The sequence below is a fragment of the Cannabis sativa genome, chromosome 1 (assembly GCF_029168945.1).
Source record: "Cannabis sativa cultivar Pink pepper isolate KNU-18-1 chromosome 1, ASM2916894v1, whole genome shotgun sequence".
Lineage (NCBI taxonomy): Eukaryota > Viridiplantae > Streptophyta > Magnoliopsida > Rosales > Cannabaceae > Cannabis > Cannabis sativa.
In genome coordinates, this window is record NC_083601.1 from 11,689,240 (window position 1) to 11,702,749 (window position 13,510).

The 13,510-nt window shown below is 37.5% G+C and overlaps 2 protein-coding genes across 3 annotated transcripts; one reads left to right on the forward strand and one right to left on the reverse strand.

Annotated features, from left to right (window-relative positions):
* The first annotated feature begins 11 nt into the window (after positions 1-11).
* LOC115705236 (tRNA (guanine(26)-N(2))-dimethyltransferase) lies at positions 12-2,762 on the forward strand. 2 transcript variants are annotated; one of them, XM_030632515.2, is made up of 6 exons: positions 12-761; positions 852-1,052; positions 1,236-1,335; positions 1,667-1,858; positions 1,970-2,032; positions 2,309-2,762. In XM_030632515.2, exons 1-6 carry the CDS (start codon positions 157-159, stop codon positions 2,429-2,431), a joined length of 1,284 nt encoding a protein of 427 aa, XP_030488375.2. In that variant the 5' UTR covers positions 12-156; the 3' UTR covers positions 2,432-2,762. The 2 variants fall into 2 exon arrangements, with proteins under 2 accessions (XP_030488375.2, XP_060959931.1); XM_061103948.1 differs by having other exon boundaries at positions 2,272-2,409.
* A 7,462-nt stretch (positions 2,763-10,224) lies between these two features.
* Positions 10,225-13,072, reverse strand: LOC115706606 (superoxide dismutase [Mn], mitochondrial). The gene is made up of 6 exons (XM_030634313.2): positions 12,651-13,072; positions 12,021-12,067; positions 11,793-11,918; positions 11,634-11,690; positions 11,196-11,273; positions 10,225-10,558 (listed from the first exon to the last, which is right to left on the reverse strand). Exons 1-6 carry the CDS (start codon positions 12,949-12,951, stop codon positions 10,466-10,468), a joined length of 702 nt encoding a protein of 233 aa, XP_030490173.2. The 5' UTR covers positions 12,952-13,072; the 3' UTR covers positions 10,225-10,465.
* Between the last annotated feature and the right edge of the window lie 438 nt (positions 13,073-13,510).

Consider the following 13,510-nt stretch of genomic DNA (forward strand, 5'->3'; position numbering starts at 1 on the left):
TGAACAGAAAATAATACAATAAACAAGTTAGTGACGTGGCAAAATCGTAGCCATTATGTTGTCTATAAATATGTACACGTGTCAACTATAGAATCGATCATCGCTATTAAAACCCGCCAAAACTAACTCCATAGTCATCTCAAGCTATTTCCCGCCATGTGGGTTTTGGCTTCTAAAACCCTATCTTCTGTTCCATTTCCATTTCTCTACAACCCAATCCCAAATCGCCATAGCTCCAGCTCAAAGCTTAAGCTTAATTCGAGCGTGAAATTCGAGTATGAGACCGAAAGGGGTCTGGATTTCGAGACTGGAGAGTCGTTTTTTCGCCACGAGAGTGCCACGGGCCGGGACCTCGGTGTGCTCGCGGCAGCGTTGTATAAGAAATCCAAGGCCAGACTACGAATACTCGACGGGTTATGCGGTTGCGGGATTAGGTCGCTTCGGTACCTCGTCGAAGCCGAGGCCGATTTCGTTTTGGCCAACGACGCGAACGATGATTGTAGGGATGTTATTTGCAGGAACTTGTCGAAGGTGCCAAGAGGCTCCGACGATGAGCCTAGGTGGACGGTGACGCATACCGATGCGAACCGAGTCATGACGGAGTGTTATCTGCAAAGGGAATTCTTTGATTTGATTGATATTGATTCGTTTGGGAGTGATTCTTCTTTCTTGAGGCCAGCCATTAATGCTTTGAGATTTGATGGGTTGCTTTACCTTACTTCGACTGATGGTTACTCTTCAGGTGGTCACCGGCCTCATCAGTGAGTTTTTTGAACTTTTCTGTTTCTGTACTTCTTAGCATGATGTTCAAATTTGGATAGTCATAACTGTTGTGTATTTTCATTGTCAAGTTCATTAGCTGCATATGGAGCTTATGTTCGCCCCCTGCCATATTCGAATGAGATTGGATTGAGAATGCTTATAGGTGGAGCTGTTAGGGAAGCATCTGTATTGGGTCTTCGTGTTGTTCCACTTTTTTCATATTATTCATACCATGGACCTGTTTTCAGAGTCATGCTTCGAGTAAATCGTGGGAAACTTTCTGACAACAGGTGCTTGTTTGCTTAATAGGGAAAATGATAATTGTTCCATTACTCTTGATTAAAAGAAGAAAAATTGTTTCTTTCTCTTAAAAGCTATTAAGAATATCTTGTTTTAAATGCTATCAAGAACTTTCTACATGATAAAAGCAATTGGATATTCATGTTATTAATCACTTGTCCGATTTCTGCCAGTCATTATAGTTTCGTTAGCTACTGTCACCAATGTGGAAACTCTCAAACATTTTCATGGGATGAACTCGGTCAGATTAGTTGCTCCTGTGGCAATTCAAAGGTATATGTATCGGATCCAGGTAATTCTCAAGCATCAATATTAACCTCTTTTCCAAAAAAAAAAAAAAAAGTTTAATGTGATAATGATTTCTTCAATTACTGGGGTAGACTTCCAGAACTGTTTTCTGTTCTGCTGCAGACAATTTTTCCACTATTTTTAATGTTCAAATACAGACTATGTTCGTTTAACCATCATTTTTATAAGAACTAATAATTTGTATAGTTAAGCATCCTTGCTGTTTAGTTATCATTCAAAGTTTTAAATGTAGCAGTCTTTACTAGTTTTATCAGTAAGTAGACAGAATTCTTATAGTCCTTTCCTGGTTTATCAGTCCGTTGTCATCTCGGGGCCGCTTTGGACAGGACCTCTTCACGACGCCTCCTATCTTACAGAAATGTTAAATTTGGCTAAGGAATGGGGATGGGCAAGTGGAGACACAGAAACAGCTCTCGAGAAACTTTTGAAACAAATGATGGATGAAAGTGATCCCCGATTACCATTTGGTTACATCAAGTTGGATGAGGTAGTTTTTGCAAATATATATTCTCTAGTGCCTATGTCTCATTTCAATGGACAGTTTAGTTCTACTATATCTTGCAAATATCTAAGGATGGTGTTTTCATTTCATCTCTAGATTGCAAGCCGTGCCAAAGTAAATTCTCCACCCTTAAGAACCATGATGGACGCCATACAGAAGGTAGTATTCTCAATTTCTTTTGCAGCTTTTCGGATAACAAAGGAGCAGCAATGTATGTTTTTGGTATATAGGTTTCTTTCTTGGTTAACTTTTTTGAAAAGTTGACATTATAAAGCAAGAAAAATCTTGGGCATTGGGTGATTATAAACTCCTTTGTCTGTCTCAGTGTTAAGCTGACTATTAAGGCTTTGGCCACACAGCTTGACAAATTGACAATCCAAAATATAATGGCTTTGTAGAGATATAAAGCCTGATATGTTGGTGAACCTTTTGCAGGAGGGTTATGCTGTTAGTAGGTCACACATTATCTCAAACGCAATAAAGACCAATTGTCCCATGGCAGAATGCATAAGAATTGCCAAGGAATTACAGCCACGTGCCTATGCTGAAGTTTTGTAACACGTTAGACAATGCTGCCGGTGAATGTTGTTGCCCAATTTTTTTTTTCTTTTTGGAAAGAAACTCGTTCAGAATGTTGTTGTCCAATTGGTTGACATTCACGTTAAATTGGAATTGGAATTGGAATCGGAATCAAAATAATATGGAAGAAATAAATCTAGGGGTGTTCATAAAATATACTATCCAATCCTATTTGCACGATCCAATCCAATTCAATTTGCAAAATACGGATATCTGTACTTGTGCGGATTGGATCAGAATGAAAATTTAAAATTCATATTTGTGGGAATTGAATGTTGATTTATTTATAAAAGTAATCTATTTAATTCAATCCACATCTATTTATATATATTTCAAATGTTACAAATGTATTTTTTTTTTATTTTATGGAAAAAAAAATAGTAATTTAAAAGAATAAGATATATATAGTACATATATGGTATATATACGTTTCAAAATTTAACATATAAAATATGTATATGAAAAATATAATTAAAAATAAATAAAAAAAAATTATGTTCAAAAAAAAAAATAAAAAAAATTACATACAAGGTTTTGCCTTTGTCGTTTTGTTTCTTATCTCCATAATCGGGGGAAGCCATGAATGAAAAAGTATTTGTCTACCAAGTGACCTGGTTTCCCACAATTGGAACATGATGGTCTTGGTTTCTTGGTTCTTGGAGGGTTGGTTGATGAAGAAGGGCGAACCGAGGAAGCAAGGGATGTGATATTCGAGTTTCCAAGGGTTCTTTGACACTCTTCTTGAATAATCATAGAGAAGACTCTAGACAGGTTTGGAATAGGCTCATTAAGAAGTATTTGAGCACGAACCGAAGCATAAGATTCGTTCAAACCAGTCAAGAACTGCAAGACTTGACTCTGATTGTAATGGTCAAGAAATGTTTTCATTGCACCACAAGTACATGGTGTGTTTGGTTGAAACTCTTTTAGCTCATCCCATAGGGATTTGAGTTTGGTGAAGTAGGAGGTGACGGATTGATCACCTTGATGCAAACGAGTGAGCTGTGTTTGCAATTGAAAGATTCGAGGACCATTTGCCTCATTGAATCTTTCAGCAAGATCTTGCCACATTTCAGCAGCAATATCAAAGTACATTATACTTTGTGCAATATCAGGGGAAACAGAATTTACAAGCCAAGACGTTACCATATTGTTGCAATGGAGCCAAGAATTGAGGAGATTACCAGCAATCGGACAAGGAAGAGAACCTTCTATGAAGGTTGTTTTGTTCTTGGCAGCAAGAGCCATGGTGATACCACGTTTCCATGACTGGTAGTTAGCCCCTGTAAGAATAGAGGACACCAATGCGAGTCCTGGATGATCGCCTGAGCTGAGGAAGAAGGGGCTGGAAGCAGCTTTAATCGATCCACAATCTTGAGAGGGACGAGAGTTGTTAGTCGGAGATGAATCTGGTCCAATCTGAGGTCGAGTTCTTGAAGATCGACGAGGAGCAGCAGCAAGAGGAGGTTGATTGGGAGCGGAGGCGATGTCAGGAATGGTGTCTTGTTGGGGCTGAACTGGATCAGAGTTGGATGGGAGAATCCCATCCTAAGATCTGGTTGAAGATCTGGCCATGGTGGATATGTGGGAATTCTCTTATGATACCATGAGAGAAATAGAGACAGAAAGCAAAGCTTTATTGTATTCCATTGAATTGAATTAATGAGTACAATGGCATAAGTTGGTTTATATAGGCTGAGCAAGAGACCGAGTTAGTTGGAACAACCAACTTGTCAGCTCAGTCTTAACCAACTAAAATAACAGAATTAACAAACATAGAGGCAGGGAAATAATTGATACAACTAATGCTAACTCTAATTTCTAATATTAAAATTTATAATTGGAGACATAGAACCATAATAACATGTTTTATTTTATTATTGGTTATGTGAAAATAATTTATGTCTTAATAAATATTAAATAATTAAATATTAAAAAGTAATTAATTCAAAATAACTGATTCAATCTGCATTATTGTGGATCGGATTGGATTTGAGCTCTTGTGCGGATTCGATTAAATCTATAATATAAAATTTGCACTTAGTGCGAATCGAATGCACTATGAGCAAAATAATGTGGATTGGATTGGATGAATACCCCTAAATGAATTAGTTTAAAATATAAAATAATCAAAAAATAATATTTTATTATGTTATTTACTAAACTGTCTGAAAAAAAAATATCATTTTACTTTGTTTACATAATCAGAATGTTTGAATTTAACTAAATTATCATTTTTAGAACATGTAATTATTTTTTATTTATAGATTTTTAAAGAATATATTTGTCTTTTTTATTTTTAATAAAAATAAAGTAAGTTAGGAAAGTATTGCCTACAAAAATTGGGGAGAACTTTTCTTTTAATTTTCTACTTAAGTTTAGTGGGCCCCATTAATTTTTCATTTTTTAAAATTTAGTAAACAAGTGTGTTTGAGAATCAATACTATACAATTTAAATATTGATAATTATATTTTTTTTTAACCGAAGAAAAAGTTTATTAAAAGGTAAAAAGCTAAAAACCAAAAGACAATACACAATAGCCAAGGATTAGAGGCAAGGCGGTAAATCAGACCACCAAACCCGAGAAGAGTTAAGGGATAAAGTCACGCGTACAAGAGAATGAGTCGTAGCTTTTTGAGCACCTTTACAATGAGTAAGAGAAAGAAGACCAAATATGTAAAATATCATGAACAACTCAGTCTGATATTTATCCTTGTTATTAATAGCTTGTTATTAAGTGTAATATAAACATACTTTTTTTAAAAATTAATCACACTAAATATAATATTTGTCTAATTAACAAAATTTTATCATAGAATTAAAATTTAATAATTACTAAGTGTAATATAAATACTACAAATTACTTTCACATAAGCAGGAGACTAAGTATTTAGTAAAAATTGAAAATAGACTATTAAGCAAGAAGTCTCTTTAATCTTTGTCAAATTAAAGAGAAGAGAGTAATTAAGTGTTAGCTAAATACTTTCTTTTAAATGTATTACTTGGATAATAAAAAACAAATATACGTTATAGAGAGAATAAAAAATTAGTTTTGGACTCATTTATGTATGTTATAGGTATAGATTATGTTCACCTTGAAATTCGTTAAGTATTAATTTTGGGTTCTTTAGATTAAACCAAAAAAAATCTTTAAAAAAATGCTTTAAAACTGTGTAAATAAATCAAATACGAGTTTACCTTGCATGAGAACGCCCCCGCACAAGGAAGCCCCTGCCACAAGGAGCAACAAATCGCGGCCAAGCCCCCCTTGCAGAGCTCCCTATGCAGGCACACCACCGCGCACTAGCAGCTCCCCGCGCCTATGGCCCCCTGCTCCGCGCGTGCCCAACCTATCCTCATTCTCCCTCTCTTTCTTGCACGCACAAGGGGAGCTCCCGCTCCTTCACACTCCCCTCTCAATATCTCCCTCTCTCTTCATCCCTCGTTTTTACCTCCATCTCTCCTTTTGCCATTATTCCCTCACTCAAACACTCTCCCCGATCAATACCTCATGCTCCTCATCTAAACAAGGGAGCACATAGACCCAACACTTAGTTAAATTTTTTAAGTGTTATACTCGTATCATGAGTGTAAGCTATAAAGAAAGGGAAGTCAAGGGAATGTACAATAAAGGATAAAGTCATTAAAGCATGCACGCCTTTGAGGAAGAAGTGGTTCTATGACAAGTATAAGTAGTGGAGACACTATTTGTCTCTCTCGGAGTACTAACTGACACCCGACCACCACCTCTCCACTACCCATCTGGCAAGCTACTCTTCATGGTACAAAAGGAATTTTGTCCTCTAACTTTTGAGATCACTTGTATTTTGGAGTCATTAGAGCTCCATATAAATACCCTTCTCTTCCATTGAAGAAAGGGTTGGAAAATCATTACTTGTAAGAGAGGTCTAATATTCAATACAATAGTATTGTACTCTATTGATGATTGGGTGTTCTTAATTTTTCTTAAGATTTTCATCCTCAGCTCTTTACATTTGATTTTATAACTAAAGTTTAGTTGACGAGTTCTTACCGTCAACAATTTGGCGCCGTCTGTGGGACCAATAAGCTCTAGCTACGTTTGTTCAGAAACCATTCACTATCATTTTGAAATGCCTAGACATTCTTGTCGTCTCTGAGACATCGAGATATACTTGGACAACAAGCAACTAGTTGACACCAGAAGGGAAACTTCACTCACCATCGTCGAAGAAGGCAACGAGGAAAATGGTCACTACCACCCTGATGGAGACAACCAAGGTGGAGGACGTCAAGTCAACATACAACGGGATAGGGACACCACATCAGTCATACCCCTTGTCGATAATAACTTTTAACCGCCCAGAAGGCCATTTCTAGTACACCACCTTTCACCATCTATGCCACAAGACCTTGATACTTCAAGACGTGGGCCCAAAAATGAGAAGAAGATGTACTCGGTGAGCTTAAGCATTCGAACCCATTACTATGAAGAGGAGATAAACAACCTCTGCTGAAAGAACCAAAGGCTAGAAAACTATGGTGGCTAACATGCAAAAAGTGATGAGTGGTATACTCAAAGGCAAAACCCAAGCCTCGCACTTCTAGCACAAAAGCCATTGACAAGAGAACAATGTCTCAATTGCGTATGTTGACAGAGAGGACTCCTTGTCCTCCGCTGATAATACCCCACAAGGCCAGCTTGGAAAAGACTGGTCGTGAGACAAGAACCCTATAGGTCAATTAAGACAGCTCAAGCCTACCCACCATAAGGAGCTCGCGCTGAGGGAAACACCCCATGGTCTTAGGGAGAGACTTCACCTGAAATGTTTCATGCTAGGGGGCACCTTGCCTTTGGCTCTCTCCCCCCCCCCCCCCTCAAAAAAAAAGGCAAATGTAAGACATTACCCTTAAGGTTTGGTTAGAAGTCACACACTAATGTGACAAGAGGAGTACCCCTCGTATGCCTTACGCAAACCACAAAAAAGACCTAAATTCTATTCGCAAACCCCTGGGAAAGGATGAGCGAAAGGATGAAGGAGCTAGAAGCAGAGATGCAAGACCTGCGTCGAAAGATATATACTGCATTGAAGGGAGACTAGGATGATGATGAAGAGTTCGATGAAGAATCACCTTTCTCAAGAGAAATTCAAATTGAACCACTTCCACCGCACTTCAAGGAATCGTGGATGATACCATATGCCGGTACAACTGATTAGAAGTTCCACCTTGATGCTTTTAATGAGCTAATGAAGATGAAAAAAGTGTCATGTAAGGCAAGATATCAATGCTTCGCATTCACACTCAAAGGAGCTGCATATAAGTAGTTTAAAAGGCTAGGACTGAGGATAGTCACATCTTAGAAGCAACTTTCAGAGGAGTTCCTCCAACAACATTAGGCTGCATGTGATTAGGTCATGTCTGTCACAAGTATTACCAATGTAAAGCAAGGCAAACAAGAGAGTTTGTGAAGCTACATGCAATGCTTCGACATTGAAGTTACTAAGGTAAGGAAAGTCTCCAAAGATACTCAATATGGCTATAGCCGCAAGAGTACGTCCTAGAAGTGGGCTATAGGAGAACATGCTAAAAAGAGAGTTGGGTGGCCTAGATGACTTCCATGAAAGAGCAGAGAAGTACATCCGTGTGGAGGAGGGTAATGGAAGCTTAAAAACAGATACAAGTGAGTGCTCACCGGGAAGCTCGTCAGACCCTTACATGGTCTACTAGATGATGCTCCCTAACACTTATAACTTTATATACTTGAGCAAAGTCTTTATCCCCCACCCTATAAACGTTAAACATCAAGAGATTATGCAAAGTAAAGTTCTCCTATGACCTACAACCGATCAAAAAAGACACTTATAGGAATAACAAGTCTGTCTTTTTTCCTTTGATGAACTAAAGATGGCATCTATGTTGACCTTTGGAAATAGCAAATGTACTCAGGCGCTTATGCAGTTCTCTTATCAATGAAATGTTAAATTTTTTCCTTAACATGTGGTATTCATCACTCTCAACATGTCTGTTCAACTTGTTCACTATACTTGTCAATTAAAATTATCAAAGTAAACGAAGTGACAATAAATAAAAGTGTCTAGCGATGTTGAATGACCACACCAGGCCAATATATATATAATGTGTGTGTGGAAAAAAGAAAAAAGTATGACTATGTAAAGGACACCTCCCTGAAAAGATTACAAATCCTATAACATTCAAAAACACACTCTAAGCACCACGAATGCAGCGAAAGGGTTGAGCGACACCTAAGAGGCCAAAGCTCCCCCAATAAAATCTTAAATCTTAAAAAATATTGAATGTTGCCTAAGAGGACAAAATCTCCATCATATCAAATAACTAACCGAAAAAAGGTCGAGACTACTCTAAAAGTCTATACTCACTCCATGAAAAGGCTATGCCAAAGAAGAGATTGAGAAAGCCCAAGTGACAAAATGCTCCCTCAAATAAAATGATAACTCATAAAAGAAGTTGAGAAGGCCAAGTTGCAAAAACTCCCTCAAACAAAATAATGACAACCCATATAAGAGGTTGAGAAAGCTTAAAAAAGCCAACAATCCCTTAGTGTGATGAGTACCTACCATAAAAGGGGTTGAGATAGCTCATAAAGCCAACACTCCATGAAAAACATAAAAATAAAAAATTGAGACCCAAATGCCCATAGAAGCAACCATGGGACCAATCGACAGAGACGAAGCTCACCAAACTTAGTCTATAAGAACACTTAAAAAGATTCTTCTAAAGTAGGGGGCAAGTGTTGACCCCAAAATTTGCTAAGTATTAATTTTAGGTTCTCTTGATCAAATGGGAGAAAAATCCTAAAAAACACTTTAAAAGTATGTTAAATGAATCAAATATGGGTCCACCCTGCACGAGAACGCCCTACACGAGAAAGCCCCCCAACATGAGGAGCAACAAGTGGACAGGCTCCTAACACCTGTAGCTCCCCGTGCACCACCGCACCCGTAGCTCCCTGCACATCAACAGCTCCCCGCGCCCGAGCATCTCCCTGCTCGCTAGTAGCTCCCCTACACCCCCGTGACCCCTGCTCCCCGCGCTCCAGCCTCTCCCCGCTCTCCTTCTCTTTCTCACACACCTAAGTGGAGCCCCTCGCTACCTCACACTCCCATCTCAATATCTCCCTCTCTCTCCATCCCTCATTTTTATCTCCATCTCGTTGTTTACTACTATTCCCTCTTCAAACACTCTCCCTAAGTCACTACCTCATGCTCCTCACCTAAACAAGAGAGTTCACAAAGATCCAATACTTAGTTAAATTTCCTAAGTGTTATACTCGCATCGTAAGTGTAAGTGATAAAGAGAGAGAAGCCAAAAGAACGGACATCAAATGATAAAATCATTAAAGCATGCACGCCTCGGAGGAAAAAGTGCATGTACGCAAGTACAAGTAGTAAAGACACTATTTGTCTTACTCAAAGTACTAACTGACACTCGACACCACCTCTCCACTACCCATTTGACGCGCTACTCTTCATGGTACAAAATGAATTTTGTCCCCTAACTTTTGAAACCATTTATATTTTAGAGCCATTAGAACTCCCTATAAATACTCTTCTCTTCCATTAAAAAAAAGTTAGAAAATCATTACTTATAAGAGAGCTCTAATATTCAATATAACTAGGTGTTCTTAATATTCCTTGAGCTTTTCATCCCAAACTCTATACACAGATTATAAAACTAAGAAACAAAAGGAAATATATGGGATACAAATATATTAACTCCCATATCCGTTATCCACCAAAATCATTAATCATCAGCAAATGCCATAAAAGCTGGCATAGTTATTATGAAGGAGAAAGCCATTCCCAATTGAAATAGAGATTATACATTATTTTTAAAAAAATGTTATTAGAGTTGGTACTCTAAATTTCATAAATGAGATACATCAGTATTTCAAACATCTCAAAACAAGTGAGAAACTCAAAGCCTCAACCAACACGGTTTCAATTTATTCCATTATCAACCTCTGGCGCCACAAGCCACCTAAGTTTAGCTCAAGAAGATTCTTTCTCATATACTTCATTGGCGTATTTCCAGTTGATAACTTTCCATATGTTCTTGAGGTAATCTGGTCTGACATTCTTGTACTGCATAATGAAATGAGAAAACACTCAACTCGAGCCAAAGTATACAATGCAACAAGGTAATTGGTAGGAACATATCAACATAGGAATGAAGACGAGGAAAAAAAATTAAGAGGACAGCAGCATGCACCATAAAGTGCTAGATTTCAAAACTTCACTCAGCTTTGCCCAAGGAGACATTGTCAAAGAATGTTGAGCTTGAGCTAGTATTTTTTCTCCAACCCCATAGAGGCAAAAGGAAAATAAGAAAAAGATAACTGATCTATCGTAGTATAAATTTTACTATTGAGCATGCTCGAGTTCACAATATTTCAAAGTTTGTCCATTGGAATAAAATAAGAACAAAAACACGTAAGGAAGATCCTCTTTAGTTTAGTTGACTGAAACCCAAGATAGAAAAGAACTATCAATTAGAAGAGAATCTCAATCAGTAAGATCATATATTTGTTACAAGTAACTAAAATAACTATAATTTATTGATGCTCAAAATGGAGAATCACTAAATATCTCCTATCGTTTACAATGTGAACAAATCAACCAAAATATCATCAAATATGTTGATGTAGATAATTGGAGAGAAATAATTAGTTCCCTGAATGTCGAACTAGATAGGACTTTTGAGCAGAAAACTAAATATTACCTGTAAATAATATGCATGCTCCCAAACATCAATACCAAGCAATGGAACTAAACTTGCTCCTTTAGTTACCAGCGGATCCTGTTACAAATCAATAGAAAATTAGTTTTATATGCCTACAGTCAACAGCATTTACAATATTGTTTCCTTGATAGAATATGATTGATACTTGAGCAAAGGACTTCTAGTGTAGTGTTTCACTTACAATTACATTGTCTAAATAGTGTTACGTTAAGTTGAAAAGTGTTATAACATAATGTCTTCTGAAGCAACAAAGAATTTTGTATTTTACTCAAGCTAATTTCTTACTGGTTTCGGGCATATATGAGTAGAATTACAGTCATGTGAACAACATAAAAAGCCACAACCAACCATGGCCATCTTTACTAGCTACTGGTGCCATGAAGAAGTAAAAAAAAACAGATTTATTTCAGAATTTACCTGATTTGGAGTAGTTTCAACCACGAGTTTCTTCAATTCTTTGTCCAGAGCAAGCCACTGCCAAGACAAAGTACATAATTTTTTTCATTTTTATTTTTTATTTTTTAAGAAAGGAAGGGATAGATTGTAGATTTTAATAGCATAAGAGGTAAAACATACCACCCATCCTGAACCCTGCAAAGCAGCACCTTCTGTGCTTACTTTTTTCACCAATGCATCTAAAGAGCCGAAGTCTGTGTCTATAGCCCAGCCCAGAGATCCTTTTGGGGGTTCACCACCACCTTCCTGCAATGCATAAATTATTAGGAGAAGCAATCTTTACTTCATTAATACATAGTAGAAGTGAACACAAGGGTATGAAAAAAGAGGAAAAAAAAATGAACTTACACTAATAGGAGCCAGGTTCTTCCAGAAAATTGAGTGATTGATATGACCTGCAAAAAACAATAAAAGGGTGAACTTTGAAAATTTATTTTTCAGCAATGATAATATAAGAAGATAAAAAATCTTCTAATATGAAACTAATGAAAATTGCTCAAATTTGATAGATATAAAATATATGGGTCCCCAAAAGTTCTTTTCCCCTTTCCTTAGCAACAAGGGGTATCCATAAAGTCTGTACCCGCACAATTTTATGAAAGCCTTATATAAAACAAAACAATTCTCCCAACTTAGCTACCTAAGAACATTTACTATATAGATATTAGGCAATCACCCAAAATTCTAGCTAGCACACTATTCCTAAGAAATTGAATCAAGGAGTAAACTGTAGACAAGCATAAAGTTCCAAGGTCAATTGATTCCCATTTCACACCTTACCAATTTGGGTATATCGTGTTGCCTCAACAACCATATTATCATACAATCTTGATTAATTTAAAGAAAATAACAAATCAAAATCAGGACTACGACTAACATTACGGTATTTTCAGCTCGCACTGGAAAACCAAGTAAACCAATAATAAATAATTCAAAGAACAATAACGCAAAGGGTAGTAAGAGGAGAAGTCAACGAACCTCCGCCATTGAACTTGATGGCACTCTGCAATTTGGCGACGGTAGCGGAGTCACCCTTGGAAATGGCCTCATGTAACTGCTCAAGAGCTTTGTTATAGTTGGTGACATAAGCTTGATGGTGCTTCTGGTGATGGAGCTGCATGATTTCGCCGCTAATGGCGGGCTCGAGAGCGCCATAGTCGTAGGGAAGGTCGGGGAGGGAGAAGGTTTGGAGGCCGCGAGAGAGGACGATTTGAGAAGTGGGTTGAGGATGAAACCCTGATCTGAGTAATTTTTTGGTCAAGATAACTCGGAGAGCCATGGAAATGGCGAGGCAGTAGAGTAAGGAAGCTGAGGAGAAGCTAGCCAAGTCTGAAATGAGTAAAAGCAAAGCCTGGCCAAGCAATTACCAAAATATATATTTATACGCAAAACAAAAACATTGTACGGAAATGGAAAGGGAATCGGAATAGAGCAGCTTGTAAAAACCATGGGCCTATTGGTCATTTTCTCAAATCAATGAGCCTCCTTGTCTAGACTCTAGAGTAGGGCTGCACACGGGTCGGATTTTCGGGTTTTTGGATAGTCGAGTTCGGGTTTTCGGCTGCACACGGGTCGGATTTTCGGATTTTCTTTAGTATAAATGCGGATAGAGACTCCTTAATAATTAGAGTACTTCGTAAATGCCACTATTGTGTACATGACTCATGCTCTTTTATTGTTTTGAAAGACTATTCACCTACTGTAGCCACCTAGGTATTGAATGAACAGTGAAAAGTAAAGTGTATAAACTAAAAATTAATATTATTTTCGGGTCACGGGTTAGAACACGACAAAAAAAAAAACTTTTTAATATCCGAACCCGAAACTCGTGTGGGGTA

Excerpts from the sequence above, each read along its gene's own strand:
- LOC115705236 (XM_030632515.2), top strand. The coding sequence starts at position 157 with ATGTGGGTTTTGGCTTCTAAAACCCTATCTTCTGTTCCATTTCCATTT. Across the intron at positions 1,859-1,969 it reads GTTACATCAAGTTGGATGAG|ATTGCAAGCCGTGCCAAAGT; the intron begins GTAGTTTTTGCA and ends TTTCATCTCTAG. Across the intron at positions 2,033-2,308 it reads TGATGGACGCCATACAGAAG|GAGGGTTATGCTGTTAGTAG; the intron begins GTAGTATTCTCA and ends AACCTTTTGCAG.
- LOC115706606 (XM_030634313.2), bottom strand. The coding sequence starts at position 12,951 with ATGGCTCTCCGAGTTATCTTGACCAAAAAATTACTCAGATCAGGGTTT. Across the intron at positions 12,068-12,650 it reads CATCAAGTTCAATGGCGGAG|GTCATATCAATCACTCAATT; the intron begins GTTCGTTGACTT and ends TGTTTTTTGCAG. Across the intron at positions 11,691-11,792 it reads TGCAGGGTTCAGGATGGGTG|TGGCTTGCTCTGGACAAAGA; the intron begins GTATGTTTTACC and ends TTGTCTTGGCAG.